The following is an 18,257-nucleotide window of genomic DNA, read 5'->3' as shown; positions in this document are numbered from 1 at the left end:
TATGCCAAACGTGAAAAGGAAAAAATAGAAGAAAGAGATGTTAGAGTTATATGGGTAATTTGAAGATTGTATAAAAATATTAAGGGAAAAAACATAAAAATGTGGTCAACTTAAAACAGCTTATAAGCTAAAAAAAAAAAGAAGCACCCCTACCCCAACTTTTAACTTTTGGCTTAAAATAAGTTTTTTTTAACTTAAAATAAGCTATTTTGAATATTGCCAAACAGTTAAATAAGTCAAAAACAGATTTCAAATTAGTTTGACCAACTTTTAAGCTGAGCCAAACAGGCTCTTAGTTTTGTCAAATCCTACTTCTCACGTTAATATGAAAAGTTTAGCGTAGACCTTTAGCCGATTAATGGTCATAAGTAAAAAAAAAGAGTATCCTAGTTTAAGTCGAGTCCTACTTTTTGTATTAATATATATATTTTAGTAGCCAAATAAGAAAAATATAAAATTTCTTTTTTTAGTCCTTTGCTATAAGTTCCTATTAATTATTTGTGATTTGAATTACAATTTTAAAATTAGATATAAAAATACTATTTATTTGAACAATCTTCTCTTATAGTTGATAGATATCTTATTTCTTTCTTTCCAAAATTTTATCTCCTACACTAAAAACAGAAAAGAAATATCAATAAACATAAAAGTTAAAGGTTAAGAAGTGGTCACATAATTAGTAAGGAGCATTTGAAGTTTAAGTTGGAAATCTAATGAATTAATGACCAAACACTCCACTAGGAGAAATTAAGTTAGTTCTATCCTTAGGATCAATTTTCTATTTGAAGTTTTAGGGTTACAAGCAATATGAGGGTTTTATTACTTTCCAACTTTTTTATTTTATTTTGTAGCACTTTGTTGATCGATGTGAAGCTAAATGTAAAAATATTTTCCTCAAACGTGAGAATCTTAAGAAAAGACTCTAATTAAATATAAAATAACTACGTATCTGTTCCAAAACTCTCAAAAGCTCTTTGTTCAAATATACTCTTCATTCTTATTTTATCACCCATTTTTCAAGAGTTCAAACTTTTAAAAGAACTTCAACATATATGTATAAATAAATCAAGCTCAAATTCACAACATTATTATCAAACTCTAGTAATCAATTTGACTAACTATCAAGAATTTTGATCTATTTTACTTATTCTTCAAAGTTTTATTTTTTTAAGGTTTAGTAATAATAGATTCTAAATTCTTTCTCCATTTTTGAATCTCAACAAAAACTAGAGATCTAAGAATAAATTTAGAACTCGAATGTCATTAAAATTAGGAAATGAGAAACAAGAAACTATAGTTTTTTTTTATATCTACTAAACTTCTCCCTCATTTTAACATTTGGATTTGGTTGATTTTATTATATTTTGAATTTAAAAAGAAAACAAAATAGATTATTTATTTTAAAAACAAAACACTTGTGGCATTGCGTATACTTTATCGTCTATTAAAATTTGAGTTTTCTTTGCCCTATCAATACTTGAAAGTGACATTTTATTTCATTTAAATTTTTTTAGAGGGATAATATAATCCGTAAAAACAAAATGTGTTCCTATAACGTTACGCATAGCTCAGGGTATTTATGCACGTTTTTTCCTCTGTAAATAATAATATTCTTTTTTCATATAATAAAAGGTACGTGACTACAAACAAATTATAAATAATTATTGAGTAAATCGTGATTTTGTATGTTACATAAATAATTTAAGCAAAACTAAAAACAAAATTTATTTTTTCAAGATAAAGATAGTATTTGCCTAAATACATAAAATAAACGTCTATAATTATTTGAAAGTATAACGTTTATGTTAACATTATAATATAAATAGTCAACTAGTCTCATGAGGATATTGTCCACCCTCAACATCTAAGTCATATTAGAAAAGTTCTTCAAGAGTTGAGTGGGGAAGAAGCTTATAAACTAATCAACATCATTATAAGTTCTTTCTTGATAAATAATATTTTAGAAAATTTAAATATTTACAAAAATAAAATTCGAATTGTCTCACAAAAATTTTAAGTAAGATCAAAAAGTAACTTTAGTCTCCAAATCCTATGCGTAACATAAAAATGAATCGTATAGATGATTCTATAAGAAAATAATTATCCTGATAATAACTAATCTAATGATTTGATAGTACAGAAGGTTAGGAGTGTGTTAATTTTTGTTATAATGAAACTACAAATTCTTGTAAAATCAATAAGAACATAAATATTGTCGATAAATATATAGTACTCTTCTTTAATAAAAAATTTAAAGCATAGGGTACATTAAGCATAGTATATAAAGATTTTACTAGGGTTTCGTCTCATTAAAACTATTTATTATACTTGGTCTGAATTTAGTGATAAAAGATTTTCTAATTAAGATACAAAAAGCTTGTAAATTTTTTGAAATATCGCTATTGAGTTGCAGATCGAAAAACAAAGACATGAAAGATGAAAAGGTTATGTTAATCAATTTATAGCCTATCCTACGTAGCTATTTATATTTATTTTAAGTGACTCATTATAATATATAGCTATATATAGATTGAATGCTAACTTTGAGAGAGAAAAATGACTTTATAAAATTTATACTTTTAATTTAAAGAAAATCTAGATCAAGAAAAAAATTATTTTCTTTAAGGTAATTAGTACATGCTAAAGCATATCTAATTACATAACCAAAAGAACTCGAAGTATATTTGGAAATGAATCTGATGCAAATAATATTAATGCCAATGGTAAAGACGAAATTTGTAAATTTTGTATTCAATGCAGTTTATCCTAATGAGACAAAATCCTAAAATAAATTTGTTAGAATAAAAAGAAAATTCAGTAGAGTACCTTGTTGGTCCCATAGATTAATCACCAAATGATGTCAATAAATAGGTGAATTTCAAGATCACGCATTGATTGATCATCAATTTTGTTTAAGAAAAGTTAAATGTATAGGTATTTCTTTTACAACGTAATTAACAATTTTGAGTAGGAAGTGACTTTAATATGTTATTTGCAATAATCAGATTTTTGATGAAGTATAATTAAAGGTTTTGTGCAGGCTCAAAGGCGCAAAACATTTATATTACGTATGATTTACCTTCTCTCGGATAGTGAGTGAGTTCATACGGGAAGAGATTCATACAAACCTTCCAACAAACAGAATAAAAGTTATTCAGACGGTCATCTATATGGGAGGCCACTAACTATAAAGCCATTTCAGATATGGGAAAGAAAGACGGTGAACAATTACTTAACTAGAGAGATGAAACGACATTGAAAACGAGTCCATTCACAAACAATTTTGTAATTACTCACACAATTAGATTAGGCACACTTGAGAAGATGATCTAAATCACTATTGATACAATTCAAGGTTAATTTACTAACGTAACAAACTTGACTTTTCCCCAAAAGACGAAAAGACCTTTGATTTGAGCCTGAATCATTTTTCTTTTTAGCTTCTTTTCCCATTGATATTCCTTGCCATCCTTAAAGAAAATATTTATGTTCTTTTAACATCTTTATTTATATATTTTTATTTCTTTATTAGAGTATGTTTTTTTTCACTTCCAACATTTTCGATATGACAAGAAGTGTTCATACATGTAGGCTGTCCAAAATCTTAAACAAATCTAAATAACCAAAAATGACAGTCTAAAACTATTTTAAAAATCATGTCACTACTAAAAATAGTGACCTAAGAAAGAGAAAATTAATGTAATAAATTAAATTTTCTTAACTTAAAAAAGTGTTTAGCCTTTTTCGAACCAATTTAATTTTGTTTTCTAAAAATAACAATTCCCAAAAAACATAAAAAAGGGGATATTTTTTTTTTTTACCAAAAACTCCAAAACCGCCACCACCATCTCCCGTCCTTATACCCACCCCCTCAAATTCTCTTCTTCCCCATATTCCAAATCAAAATCCCAGAAAAACCCTTTAAGGAACGCTATTTATTTGAGCATTTGGTTCACAAATCGCATGAATTTGTTGAGAATTTACTGAGAATTTTCGTTCTTTGTGTTTTGGTGTTGGATAGGTTTTGAGGGAGGAGGAGGAGGAGGAAGAGGAGGAGAAAATGAATCTTCTTAAGTTTCAAGTCTTTGACTCTGTTCCAGCGTAAGGTTTGAAAGGTCGTAGTACGTGGGGTTGAGGCGTGCCCCATGGCAAAGCGCGTGTACCAAGTCTGGAAAGGAAGCAATGTGAGAAATTTCTCTTACTTTCTTGCTTGTGATTGTTTCAATTTTGCTTTTTTCTGATGTTTTTTCGTTTGTTATGGTTTGAATTTTTCTGGGTTTTGCTTGAAATTTTAGTTAGGGTATTGTTTGATGTAGTGGGATTCAGGCTAATTTTGTTTTTTTAAGCAACTTTCTAGTATCTAGGGTTATTGATGAGCATTTCGTTTCATTTTTTGGTCAGTAACAATTTGTTGATATCATTATTTGAGCTGTGTTGTTTTGAGGCGCTATGAGTGAAGAGAATGATATAAGTTTCTTGGTGTGTGTATCAGTTACTTTCTTAAGTTCTGCATAAAGATCGAATTTTAATTGCTTAGTATGATATATTTGCAGCTTTGAGTTATTCTAATGGCCTTTAAAATGTTAAAGTTTTGATCTGAACTGTAAAGAATGTTACTCCTCGGCATTCTTTTTATTTTGGAACTCTTGGGATTTGCATCAGTTAAGCATCTTATCCCGAATGCTGGAGCTACTGCTGATTGAGAAGATGTTTCCAGACAAGTGTCTGCAAGTTCGTTACGTTCATAAAAATCTGAAGAAAATTGTTGAAACTTTTCTTTGAGGTTAAGACATAGCTTACATATATGCACATTCAATCGATACACCCGCACACAGTTATGTATAGTAAAAGACTCTACCCAATGGGGAAAAAAAGAAGAGCTGTTTCTTGAATAATACTTGAAATGTCATATTCCAAGAAAGGATTTTTTTGGTGAATAGCTGCTAGTTACTTAGGAATCTGATCGTGTCACATGGACTTTCGAATTCTTGTTTGACATATAGTTTGTATTGCTGCTAACTGTCTTTCTTTACTTTATGACACGTTGAGCAGGAATAGTGCAAATGTATATCTCTCTAAGGACACAGTAGGCAACCCTAAAATTTAGAAGGATTTTAGAGCTCTTTTTGTTTTTAAGGGTTTGTTTGGTATGTAGAAACAAAAACAACAACAAACAACCTAGTATCTTCATTCATAATAGTATCTCTCCATCCATCTCATCATACTCACTTATGCTACTTTCATCTTCTTGGTTGGCAGAAAAGGTTTTCCAGTTTTTTCATGTTCGACTTAAATGTTTTGAATTTTTCTCTCTTAATAATACACTTTTCTTTAATTTCTGGAAAATAACTTCCTTCGCAAGAGGAGGGAAGTCATTTCTGAAACTCATTTATGCTACTTCCAACATATGGTTTCCATACCTCTCCCACCCCAGCTCCACCCTGAAAAGTTGGTTAATTTTTTCCCGTTATAGTTTTGGAATATATAGTTTTCTTACTTATCAAGCACCAAAAAAGCATATGAAGAATCATTTATTTTCATGCGGAAAACATTTTCTGCGACTTTCAAACAACTATTAGGATTGAGTTGAGTAGCAAAATGACATTTCTCTTAAAATCAAGGTGCATTGTTTTTATAGAAGTCAAGTGGGGGTGAGATTACACTTTCAGGTGTGTGATATTTGTAGGATAGAATGACAAGGATGTAGGGACACTTTATTGAAGTTGAAGTCCTGAGTAAACATTCTATCTTGTTTAACCACGTGGCAATGCTTTTAAAGTGAAAAGCACATAAAAGTAACAAGATTCACAGGGCTTGGAGGGAAAAGCAATAAGTGAGCTGCATACTTCCTTGAAGTGAAATGCAAAGTAGATTTTTATGAATTTAATAGCATACCGATTAAATTTCAATTAAAATACCCCCTTTCCCCAATTTTTGTGTCATTTTTTCCTTTTCAGCCTGTCTGAAAAAGAATGACATACATTCTTATTTAGAAATAATTTAGATTTAAACTTTCCATTTTATCTTGAAGAGATACTTATAATCACAGAAATGTTCATGACTTCTTTTTGAGAAGGTGACATGTTGTAATGTTGTATGTATTAAACACAAAACAATACATGGGTTGTGTTGAAACCATCTATACAAGTGAGTGAAAGAGAGAAAAACCATGCTGTTGTTCTGATAGGAACCTAATGTTTTTAAGTTACTGTATTCTCAAAGGTGATTGCCTTTGCGCCTTTGGTGAGAGGCGAGGTGAGGCAAAGGCTTGGCGCTTATTACTGGTGAGGCATGTCAATGCGGCAAGGGAAGGCGACACCATTGCCGCCTTCTTTTATTTATTTTTAATAAAAGACATGACTTAATAATTAAAAGGCAAAATTAGGGTTTTAAAAACAAACATGCTCACTGTGTTGTCAGCAGTGTGCATAACTTCTCAAACGCCTTTTGATTGCGTTCCATCCATATGACATAACTACATTCAGCGTACACTCTTTGAAGTTGTGAGCTCTCATAGCACCCAAGGGTGTTGGCTTAGTGGTCAATGAAGTGGTTGAGAACCCAGGTTCAAAACTCAGTGGATACCAAACAATAGGTGATTCTTCCCATCTGACCTAGCCTTGATGGAAAGAGTTACATTGTACCCGTTGCTTGAAATTAGTCGAGGTGCGTGGCCTAGACACCACAGTCATAAAATAGAAGAAAATGCGAGCTCACATTGTTCTTCCCTTTTCATTCTGGATGACTCATGTCAGATGTTACTCCTTATCATTTCTAAAGCATCCCTACTGTCGGATCCATCTGGATCTTATCCCACACTTGCTTAGTTGATGTGCAACTCATAAGCAAGTGGTCTCTTGTCTCTAGTTGAGCATGACATAAACATTCAAGGTTAATTGCCATACTTCATTTGATAAGCCTATCAATTGTTAAAAGTTTCCCCTGTAATTGCAACCATATGATGAATTATGCTTTGTGTCTGACATCATTCTTGTACATCACACATATCCAAGGAACTTTAGGAAGGTCAACTAGCAATACGGAGTAGATTTGTTTAGTTAAGCCTTCAATACATGTTCAAATCTACACCTGTGACAAAGTATATCTTGCTTCCCAAACTTTCCTGATGATCCAGCAGTCCTATTGTGGCACTCTGACATTATCAAATAGTTGGCCTTTGAGATAAAACTCATGAATCCAGTTGATCCCAGTAGTCTTTTTTGGCTAAGGCATCTTTATTCCAAAGCATAATGTTTAGTGATATTTAGACCTCCAAAAACCTTGGGTTTACATACCTTCTCCCATGCAACAAGACCCTTCTTAGTGACTGTGTTAGTTCCAGACCAAATAGAACTCCGGTAGTATTCTTCTGTCAGTTCGAGACAGTGTTCTTAAAGGCGAGCGCCACTCGCCAAAGGCGACGAGGCGTGGTGATGGGGCTGCTCATATTTCTGGCGAGGCGTGGCGAGGTTTAAAAATGCAAGCCAAGGTGAGTGGTAACGTGGAATTGGCGATGCAATAGGCGTTGCCTTTTTGATTATATTTTTTTAAAGTCTGAATTTTAATAATTAAAAGCTAAATAACCAAATTAGGGTTTTTTGGGTATTTTTTCAAACTTGATGTTGCGACTGCTGCTGCTTATTTCGCGACTGCAAACTTGAAATCAATTACTTTCTTAGTTAGCGATGACTGAAAGCTGTTGCTGCTCAGGTACTGGTCTGGACTTCTCTCTTTTCTTTATTTCTCGAATCTCTCTTCTTTTCTCGATTTTATCTCCTCTTCTTTTGCTTTGTTTTTAGTACTCTATCAGTCCCTTTATTTTTTATTGTGAAGTCTGCTGAAGAAGTACAGAGTGACTGAAGCTACTGCCCACTGCCCACATTTTAAAAAACAAATAATTCTTCTATCATTATTTCTTTGCAATTTAATTAAGTTTAATACTAATTAATATTTCTATATGCAATTAAATATTTTTATTTTTTGGTATTAATTGACGCCTCAATTCAAAAAGGCGAGCGCCTCGCCACGTGGCGAGGCAGGCTCTTGTCGCCTTTTATCGCCTCTCGCCGTCCAAAACACTGGTTTGAGAACTTCAACATGCATCTGAAATAGTTGAAACCAATAAGATTGTATTCGAAATATTCCAGATTGAACTAGCTGAGCTCTTCCGGCATATGAGAGGTTTTTTGATGTCCAAGATGTAATTCTGGCCAATATATTTTCTATTAGAGGTTGCCATTGGATAAAAGATATTTTCTTGGTGGATAGTGGAACTTCAAGATACTTAAAAGTTAACTGACCAGCAGGTATTCCAAGCATATGCACAATTCTATCACTTCCCTTCTCAACAACTCCACCAAAGTATATAGAGCCTTTTTTTGGAAATCTGCTTGCAATCCTGACACCTCTGAGAATTGCTTGAAAGTCTGATGCGGAGTAGATACCAATGTTTTGGACGGCGAGAGGTGACAAAAGGCGACAAGGGCATGCCTCGCCACACGGTGAGGCGCTCGCCTTTTTGAATCGAGGCGCTAATTAATACAAAAAATTAAAAATATTTAATCGCAAATATAAATATTTACTTGTATTAAAACTAAATCAAATTGCAAAGAAATAATCATAGAAGATTTTTTTTTTAAAATGTAGGCAGTGGACAGTGGCTTCAGTAACTCAGTCATTCTTCACTAGACTTCACAATTAAAAAAAATAGAGGGATTGATAGAGTACTAATAACAGGGCAAAAGAAGGGACGAGAGATTGGCTCGAGAAAAGAAGTGAAGAGAGATTCGGGAAAAGAAGAAAAGAGAGAAGTCATGTAAGAGAAGAGAAAAGTCCAGACCAGTACTAGCAGCTGCAATAGTCATGAACTCGCAGCAGCAGCAGTCACGACTCTTGCCTTCAAGTTTTCACTCGTTGTGAACTGAGAAGGAATTGATTTCAAGTTTGCAATCGCAAAAAAGAGCAACAGCAGTCGCGACATCAAGTTTGAAAAATACCCAAAAAAAACTTAATCTGGTTATTTAGTTTTTAATATTCAGACTTAAAAAAAAACAAAATAAAAAAGGTGACGCCTATTGCATCGCCAATTCCACGTCACCACTCGCCTTTGCTCGCCTTTTTGACCTCGCCACCCCTCGCGGGAAATAGGAACAACCCCCATTGCCTTTGGCGAGTGGCGCTTGCCTTTAAGAACACTGGTAGATACTGATCTAAGATCTCCCCTAGCAAATAATAAAAGGTCTTTTGGGTAGATTTGGTTGCACCAAAAAACAAAAGAGCTTACGGTTAGTGATGCAATGGTTTTATGCATGCATTAGCATGATTAGTGACCCAATTTCCCCTTAAAGCCTTTTTACATCTTCTCCACAAGTGGAGGGTATCTTAGTAAATAATTTTTGTTTATGCTATTCATGCTTTTTTTTTAATGTATCAAACCAAACAATGCATAAAAATAATTTATGTATAATTAATGCAAGCATAACTAATACATGCTTACTAATACACTCTATTTAACATTATTCTTATACACTCTACCAAACGATCCATAAGGGTCTTGAGAGTACCTCTATAATTACTTCATATTTTTACTATTTTATTGGCTCTTTTCAGAAGTGGTAAGATCAGGTGAATCGAAAATTTGAGGGCTTTGCTGTGATTCTTCAAATTTCTAAATCCCAATCCACCTTGAGCCTTGCTGAGAACTGCCTCTTTCCAATTGTCTAGGTTATAGACCTTTTCTTTTTGTTTTTACCCTATAACTGAAAGTTTCTTCTTATTCTCTCCAATCTTTGAATGACCCCATTGACAAAATTTGGCACATCTATCTTGAGAGTTTTTTCTCACATTTCTCCGGGACATTGTTTCATATTCATAGATCTTGACTTGGCGCCCAGTGGCATGCCTAGAAAAGTAGTGGGAAGAGTCTCCCCTCCACCCCACCCCCCCTCCCCTCGGATTAGTGCCAAATCCTCCATGTTTGATACTTCATTTATTCGGAAAAGATGACTATGCTGCCCATAAATTCCTTCAAAGAAAACCTGTATAATTCTTATAATTCTCAATTGTTCAACTTCTGCATCACAGAAGATCAGGGTGTCATCAACATCTTGTGATTGTTGTGTGCATTCATGGCTGTCTCAAAATGATTAGATAGTTTCTAGCAACGATAGAAGGGTTAGGAAGGGAGTTAGGTGCAACTCTGAGGGCCTGGCCTAATGAAGTACTATTAGTTAGTCAACATAGAGTGAATTTTATCTTCTTCTTGATGAACTATGTCTAGTTGGCCTTTACCTAAGGAAGTATAGTTGGAACAGAATTGTTTTGACACTCTTACCCCTGCACTGAAGGTGATCTCAACATGGTACATATGCCCTAGTACACTGACATGCTTTTTAAGGTTCCGCTAATGTGTGCTTTTCGCGTTAGTTAGTCGTGATTAGAAAAAGAAAAGATGTAGCTATCTTCCTTTCTAGTAATCTTGCTAGACTTTCTTGGATGTTAGTAGCACTTGAATTCCTATACTGAAAGGTTGCTTATCATAAAATTAACCTCAAGTCTACTTATCAAAAATAAAAGAACTTTAAGTCGAATATTTATTATCACAATCGGCTCATCATGGGCCCTTGGCCCATTGATTTCATTATTTTCTTTATTTTGATACGCATATATTGGTCGTATTAAAATCCAAGTGTTAAGCTTATGCTTGACATTGCAAATGTAGGGATGACTGGGTAGAAAGAAGGGGAAGCCCCTCATAGAGAAAAGAAAACCCTGTATAAAATTCATATTTGTAAATATAATATAGTTTATCAGGCTGTTTTCCTCATAAATATCTTCTTTGTGCGGGGACCCCTCTATGCTGGATGCATGGATCATAGACTTTTGGCGCCTAAATTCCTTCTGTATTGGATTTTTGTTAGTAACATCCCCCTGAGTTTAACAATTAGAGGCCCGTTTATCTTGAGGTGATGTATGTACAATTCAAAAACTATTGTTATAAAATCATGATCATAGCCACAAGTAGATTTGTTCTGAACAGAGAGAAGTCTTGAAAAGGAAATCGGAGAAGATCGCCATCGAAGATTAACAAAACCAATAGAAGGAATCAGTATACCTGCTACCTACATTTTCCCTTTTGATTAAGCCACTCACACTGCTTGCTTCCACTCATCCTCATTCTCATGACCACCCAATAGTTGTTGCTACCATGTATAAATCTTGTCTGCGCTCAAAGCCTTGAAGAAAATATTTTAAATTTAGACCAGTTTCTGAGTACTGGTTAAGACCACCGAGCAGAAAATAGTAAATATAGGTGAGACCATTTGCACTGATGATTGCAATGAAAACAAATTGTTAAGTTTCCCTCTTGAAATTGTCTCTTGATCTTCCATCTGTTCTTGTCAATCAAGGATGCAAAAGATAAATCATTTTTCAATATTTTCATTTGCAGCAACAACAGTGGAGTCATTCATCTGTTGCGTCTGTAACAAATCAGCAGTCACATGCCATGCTATACTTTTTGCTTGGGGTTTCATTTGCCTTCTTTTTTAAAACTCATTTCCTGTCTCTTGCAGTATTTTTTTCTAGGTGGAAGGTTGATTTTTGGGCCGGATGCAAAGTCGTTGCTTATCAGCTTATTGCTTATCATAGTGCCCGTCACTGTTTTCTGTGTGTTCGTTGCAAGGCATTTGCGCCATGAGTTCCCATCGTACAATGCAGGATATGCTATCTTGGTAGTAGCAATTGTTTTCACCATCCATGTAAGCTGTACAGTACTTTTTTCACCAGTAGGGATAAAAAGTGTGACAAGTTTGTTTTGCTTTGAATTCTTCTGGTTTTTTGCTAGTGGCTAGTTGCTGGCTTGCTGCATTTCATTTATTCATGGATATTGAAGCATTTGCATCTAGGATTTATTTGTCCCTATGTGTGTGCGCCTGTATTTTAGTTCTTCTGATTATTTATTTGCTTTTACTTTATCTTTTTCTTTTACACATAATTGGAAGAGTTTTGTGATTGGATTTTGCTATTATGATTTCTGGTTTTTTGTGGGTGGGTATATAGTCTGTAGTGCCAAGGCAGTAAGATTTCTGGTTAGAGTATGTTTTTTAATTTCATTTTTACTTTCGTATCATGGGTTTTCTATTTGGGGACAATCTAGAATATTTACACAGAGTAATTTTTTTTTCTGAAATAGGTAACTTTGTGTTATATCACAAAATAGTACATGGGTTGTACTGTAACTATTATATACAGATGTCTCCTTTTCCACTTGTTTTCGTCTATATTGAGTCTAAAACATCGATTACTGATAGTGTCATTGGAGTATACTTGATTACACCATAAGCATAACAATAAAATGCAGTTTAACTTGACTTTCTGGACACCATTCTCTATGATCTCAAAACACCTAGAGTTCCTTTCCTTTCCAAATAGTCCACCATATACACAGCAGGGATAATTCTCCACCTGTTTCTGTCCTTTGCATTCACCTCTGCTGCCTCCCAACTCTTCAAAGCCCCTGAGACCTTCCTGGGCATGGTCCAGGAGATGCCTTTGAGGTTCAAAAATATCCTCCATAGTTGTTGGGTATACTTGCGGTGTAGGAACGGATGATTCATCGTCTCTAATGCCTCCCCATTAAGAAAACTAGAGCATAAGGTTATCCCTCTTTTCTTCAAGTTTTATCTTGAGTCAGAGCAGCTTCTTTGGCCAATAACCATATGAAGCATGTGATTTATTGAGGTATTTTGCTTCTCCATGTTTGTTTCCAAAGGTGTAGTCACTTATTTCGTCATCCACGTATCTTCACCTTCATATTTTGCGCTTATTACCCTTCTCCATAGCATCTAATTTTTATTGGCAAATTTCCACAATGATTTCATTTTGAGAGCTTTACTCTGTACCTTCAAGTTCTTTATCCCCATATCCCCACCTTCTTGTTGGTTATCATAACAAAGTAATTAGTTCACATCAAATACAAACATAATTTTCTTTACATAAAAAATAGCCCCATTTTTTGTTTTTGGGTAATTGGGAGAAAAACTGTGGGTAAACTGCATTTTTTGTATCTCAAGATATTTTTCACATTAAAAAATGGAGCAAATTCCAACTCTTCCATACATGTGACAAAAATTTCAGCAAAAATAATTGCACATGTAATGTATCAATATTGCATAAAAGGTAATGCATGTATTGATATTGTATTTAGTGTATAATCATGCATATATGATGTATATCTATGTATCAAAAATACACATACATCATATGCATTGTTTATACAATTAATAATATAAAGGGCTAACCATATGCATTGTTTATACAATACATTTTTTTAGTCAATCTCAAAATAAATATAGTCATGTTTTTCAAAAGTCATAGGAAGTATACGCTGACTATACAATATATAGAGCCAAAAGTCAGAGAAGGTATTATTGATTATACAATATAGCTTTGCCAAAAGTCATATGTCATGCAAAGTAATAAGTATACACTGACAGACTGACTATACAATATAGTTTACTTGTACATGAGCTATAGACTGACTATACTTTATGATACACTCAAAAAGCTGAATAGAGCATAGCTATACATGAAGTATACACTGACTATTCAATCACGATCAACTCAACTCAACTCAAAATCACCTCTAAACAGTCTCAAATTTTAGATATGAAACCCTCTCAATGTTTTGAGTAATTGATATAAATTCGTTTGAAACAATTCATGTTTATGTTACGTTAAATTTTAAATCAAGCAATCTTTGAAACTTTAATGGCTGATTGATCTTGGAGGAGGGAGGAAAGAAGGAAGGAAGGAGGAGGAAGAAGAAGAAGATATAATCTTATTAATCTTCAGCTGATTCCTATTGATTTTAGAGTTAGTAGCGATTGGATGTTCCGTCTTTTTGACGAACTTTCGCTTTTTTATCTCGTTCTTAAGAGCCATAGCTTCTTGAAGAAGAAGAAGAAAATGCTTTAATGGCAGATCGAAGCGACTACGAAGAAGAAAATGACACATGAAGAAGAAAAAGGAGGCCGAAGGATGTAGCAGAAGAAACACGTGGGTCGTGGCTGTTATTTCTTTTGGAAAAAATAGGGCTGAATGGCCATTTTAGGTTAATTTAAATAAAAATTTTGCTAAAAAGGTGGTAAGTAGACTTTATGGGCAGACATTTTGCATAATTTTCCCTTTCTATTTTCTTAGATCTTTTAGTTACATCGTTTCAAGACTTCGTCTCAGACCTAATTACTGAATATGAAGAAGGTAAATAACTAAAAGGATCATCTTAAAAAACAAAACTAAGAAGAACTAACCTAAATAGCCGTTACCCAACAGCTCTATATCTGATATTACAATGATTTTTTTTTGTGTTAGGCTTCATTTGTTTGCACTTTATAGAGGTCAGAAATCCAGTCTACCCGTCCTGACCTTAAAAATACACTTCTTTTGTCCTCTCCATATCACTTTGTCTCTTTCGGCAAAACAATTTCACCACTTCTTGCATATCTTTCACCTACTATCAACCAGTCGGCCAAAATTTTCATCGATAAGATTTTCAATTTTTTATTTGAAATTATATATCTAGATACCAATTTTTCAATGGTAATTTTTAGGTTTTAAACCAAGGGTCTAAAAAGGCACATGTCAGATATAATTTAACTCGTGGCTAGAAGGATGCATTGATAATGATGACAGGTTTGGATGGGATGGGTAAATTTCATTAGAACAATGAACAAGGATGCTTGCATGTCTTCAATATCATAAACATAAAAAAATTGAGAAATTTTGGCCTTGGCTCATTCCATTTTCTTGTTTTACCTCTCTTTTCTGTTCTATCGGGACAATTAAGTTTTTTGAACTGATGAGAAGTGGAGTCTTTACTTGTCAAAGTGATGTAGATAAATTTGTATTTACACCTTTTAAATTTCTAATAAACTATTCCTAAGTATGTTTTCTGACAATTGTAGTAGATGCCCGATTCTATAGCTGCATATAATTGATAGGCTTGAACTCTTGTCACTAATGCAAATTTTGTAAAGAAAATGCATATTGGATTTTTTTTATAATTGAAGGATTAAATTTATGTTTGCTCTTCTTTGATTACATATGTTAAAACAATTGTCTAATTGATATAAAGTTTGATCAACTATTTTAAACAAATTTTGAATTGTGCACATTCAGATGTTGAAATCTAGACACTTCATTTAGTATCCAGATATGCATTGAGATTCAGACGTCTTAATCATAACAAAAATAAATGCGACCTTAATTTCTTCTTTGTTTGGACTGTTGGAGGTTGCACTATTTTGCTAGTAGAAGCCTGCTGAACATGTGGAAATGTCAAGCACATATGGATATGTTTTGTTAGCTCTCAGATTTTGTTAGTGAAACTTCAGAATTTGATTCAGGTTACTTGTTTTATCATTGTGTTTCGGATAGCTGAATGCAGTACTTTTTGAAAATAGATACCTTATAATATGTTCTGATAGTTTCTTTTTATGTTGAACTATGTACTGTTATTGCCTCTCTACTTGAATCACTTTTTGATAATCCGGAATAGTGTAGAGGAATAATGAAATAACTACAAGCTGTGGCTTAGAGGTTCCATAAATTGATTTTGGCAGGTACTGGTGCTGCTGCTTCTTACATCAGCTCGAGATCCAGGTATTGTTCCACGTAATTCTCATCCACCAGAGGAGGAGTTCCGTCATGAACTTTCTGCATCGGTAGAGGGTGGAAGACAAACGCCCAGCCTTCAATTTCCCCGAACAAAAGAAGTAATTGTTAATGGGATGCCAGTCAGAGTGAAATATTGTGATACCTGCATGCTATATCGCCCTCCACGTTGTTCGCATTGCTCCATCTGTAACAATTGTGTGGAGCGATTTGATCACCACTGCCCATGGGTTGGCCAATGCATTGGATTGGTAGGGTATTATACTATTGACATTGGTTTTGAGTGTTGTTTCCCATAGCGTTTGGATCTATTGGTTTATTCTTGATACTTCTTTTTTTATTTTGCAGCGTAACTACCGTTTTTTCTTTTGCTTTGTCTCTTCTGCTATGCTGCTATGCATCTATGTGTTTGCAATATGTGCTCTGTACATCAAGGTGCTAATGGATAATAATCAAAGCACAGTCTTGAAGGCACTGAAAGAGTCACCAGCATCCGTGGTTCTAATGGCTTATTGTTTTATTTCCCTGTGGTTTGTTGGTGGACTCACTGGCTTTCACTTGTATCTAATAAGCACCAATCAGGTCAGCTGCTTTATCTTGTATTCATAATGGCGATAGGATTGGTTGTTATAGAGAATAGGGGAAATTGATACTAGTTGTGCTTCAAGATACGGAATGAACCTGTCATATGTGGTGCATTCCATAGCCAGGCCTTTCATGATTTGCCTCTGGCTGTTTTTATACCTTTGTTGGGCCCATGAATGTGCTGCTGTTGTTTTCTTTAGCAGAATGTGGTAGGAAGTTTTTGATGCCTTTTTACTGACCTCGTGATGCAAGGAAAAGATGAGGAGCCTAATGTGCTGCTTTTTAGTGTACTGTTGCACAAGGGTAGGTTTAGGTTGCTGTTTTATGTGTTCTTTATTACCAAAAGTTGTTCCTTTGCATATGTGTTCAATAGTTGCAGGCAGTTCTTGTAAAGGTTTTGGGCTGGTCTTGTTTCAGATAAAATGCACTCTCTTTTCTAAAATGCTTTTCTTTTCTTCTGTTCATTTAAACCAACTAATCCTTTTTGGCTGGTATTCATGCATTATTATCTTATAGTCAAGTATTGTCTGTATAGTTGTTAAAGTAGATAACTTCTAGTCTTCTAGACAAGGTACTGTGAGATACCTCGAGAAGCTTGTCTAATGAATGCCCTTGTGGTTTCTGTAAAAGCTGAGTCCCATTCAGTAAATGTAGATATACCTGAATACTTGTAATTTTTTTTCTGTTTGTTTCTGTAGATGCAGTTATAGTTGCATGATAGAGAGTCAAGTTTTACTGTCATGTCAACTAGAAATTTTCCTCTTGTGCTGTTTAAATATGCAGCAGTCTGAGCATTCACAATTGTGTTTAACCTTTTCTTTTTCAGACAACCTATGAAAATTTCCGCTATAAAGCAGAAAACAGGATCAATGTCTATGACCTTGGTTGTGTGAACAACTTCATGGAAGTATTTTGCACAAAAGTAAAACCATCACGGAACAACTTCCGAGCTAATGTACAAGAGGAAGAACCACGACCTCCTTTGCCCACTACCAGGGAAGCTGAAGTCGAAATGGGCGAGGATCAACGAGTGAAAGTAGAAGATGATCTTGAATTTGGTGGAGACCTTCTAAAGATCTCACAGCGTCATAATATTGAAGACATTGAAGCAGAGATACGAAGCCGAGAGAGTGATGTGCACCACCATAATTCGTCTGAGGCTGATTCTGTTCTTGGGTCAGATAGGCGAGCCCCCAATGTGCAAGCAGACATACGAAATTCAAGCTGGGGAAGGAGAAGTGGGAGCTGGGAAATCGCATCAGAGGTCATTGGCGTGAAATCCAATGTCACCGAAAGCAGGAGCCATGTTGCTCCAAAAGAGCAATATCAATGATTAAGGATGTTGTACAGTTGACGGCGATGGGCCTAACCTTTGGCTGCAGTTGCTTTTGCTTTCTGGTTAGAAAAAAGTGTCATTGATGGTAATATGGAGCTAAATGTAACTTACTACTGTAAGGTTAAATCTGTGCTACATTATGTTCTTTTCCCTTTCTCATTCACCAGTGAGATACTTCTAGCCAAATATAAATATTCTTTTGGGAAAATTAGTGAATAGACGTGTGTATTTTTTTGATTGACAAGGAAACTAACTCCCTGTTATAGCTTGCTGCTACTTCTTAAGTTCCAATTGCAGGACTATTAGTTCGTTTGTTTTGTCTAGACTTAATGCCTCTGGAAGTTAAGCAGCGATGGCTCTTGCACATTTTCTTCACAATATCAGTTAGCTTCTTTGAAGTATTTTCCCCATCTTCCATATTATACGACAATTGTGGAAATAAAAAGTAATTGATTGGACGGACATTAACAGACTGTTGGAATGTATACTGGTGGTGTGTGGATAGAACATTTTGCAGTTAAATCCCCCCTCAGCATCATATATTGCAGGATTGGGATTCGGATACAATACTTATACTCCCACTGTTAGCTTCAAATTGCTTTTGTTTAAAGCGAAAACAGTCTCTCTACGTTGCAAAGGTCTCTTTTAGGCCCTGTCCGTG

At 34.3% G+C, this 18,257-nt stretch overlaps 1 protein-coding gene across 1 annotated transcript; it reads left to right on the top strand.

Annotated features, from left to right (window-relative positions):
* Positions 1-3,732: 3,732 nt before the first annotated feature.
* LOC101252481 (protein S-acyltransferase 8) lies at positions 3,733-17,859 on the top strand. Its single transcript, XM_010321811.4, has 5 exons — positions 3,733-4,184; positions 11,574-11,759; positions 15,624-15,926; positions 16,024-16,257; positions 17,087-17,859. Exons 1-5 carry the CDS (start codon positions 4,146-4,148, stop codon positions 17,591-17,593), a joined length of 1,269 nt encoding a protein of 422 aa, XP_010320113.1. The 5' UTR covers positions 3,733-4,145; the 3' UTR covers positions 17,594-17,859.
* The last annotated feature ends 398 nt before the right edge of the window (positions 17,860-18,257 follow it).

Source organism: Solanum lycopersicum, chromosome 4 (assembly GCF_036512215.1).
Source record: "Solanum lycopersicum chromosome 4, SLM_r2.1".
Classification (NCBI taxonomy): domain Eukaryota; kingdom Viridiplantae; phylum Streptophyta; class Magnoliopsida; order Solanales; family Solanaceae; genus Solanum; species Solanum lycopersicum.
This window is presented reverse-complemented; position numbering and strand designations above follow the sequence as displayed.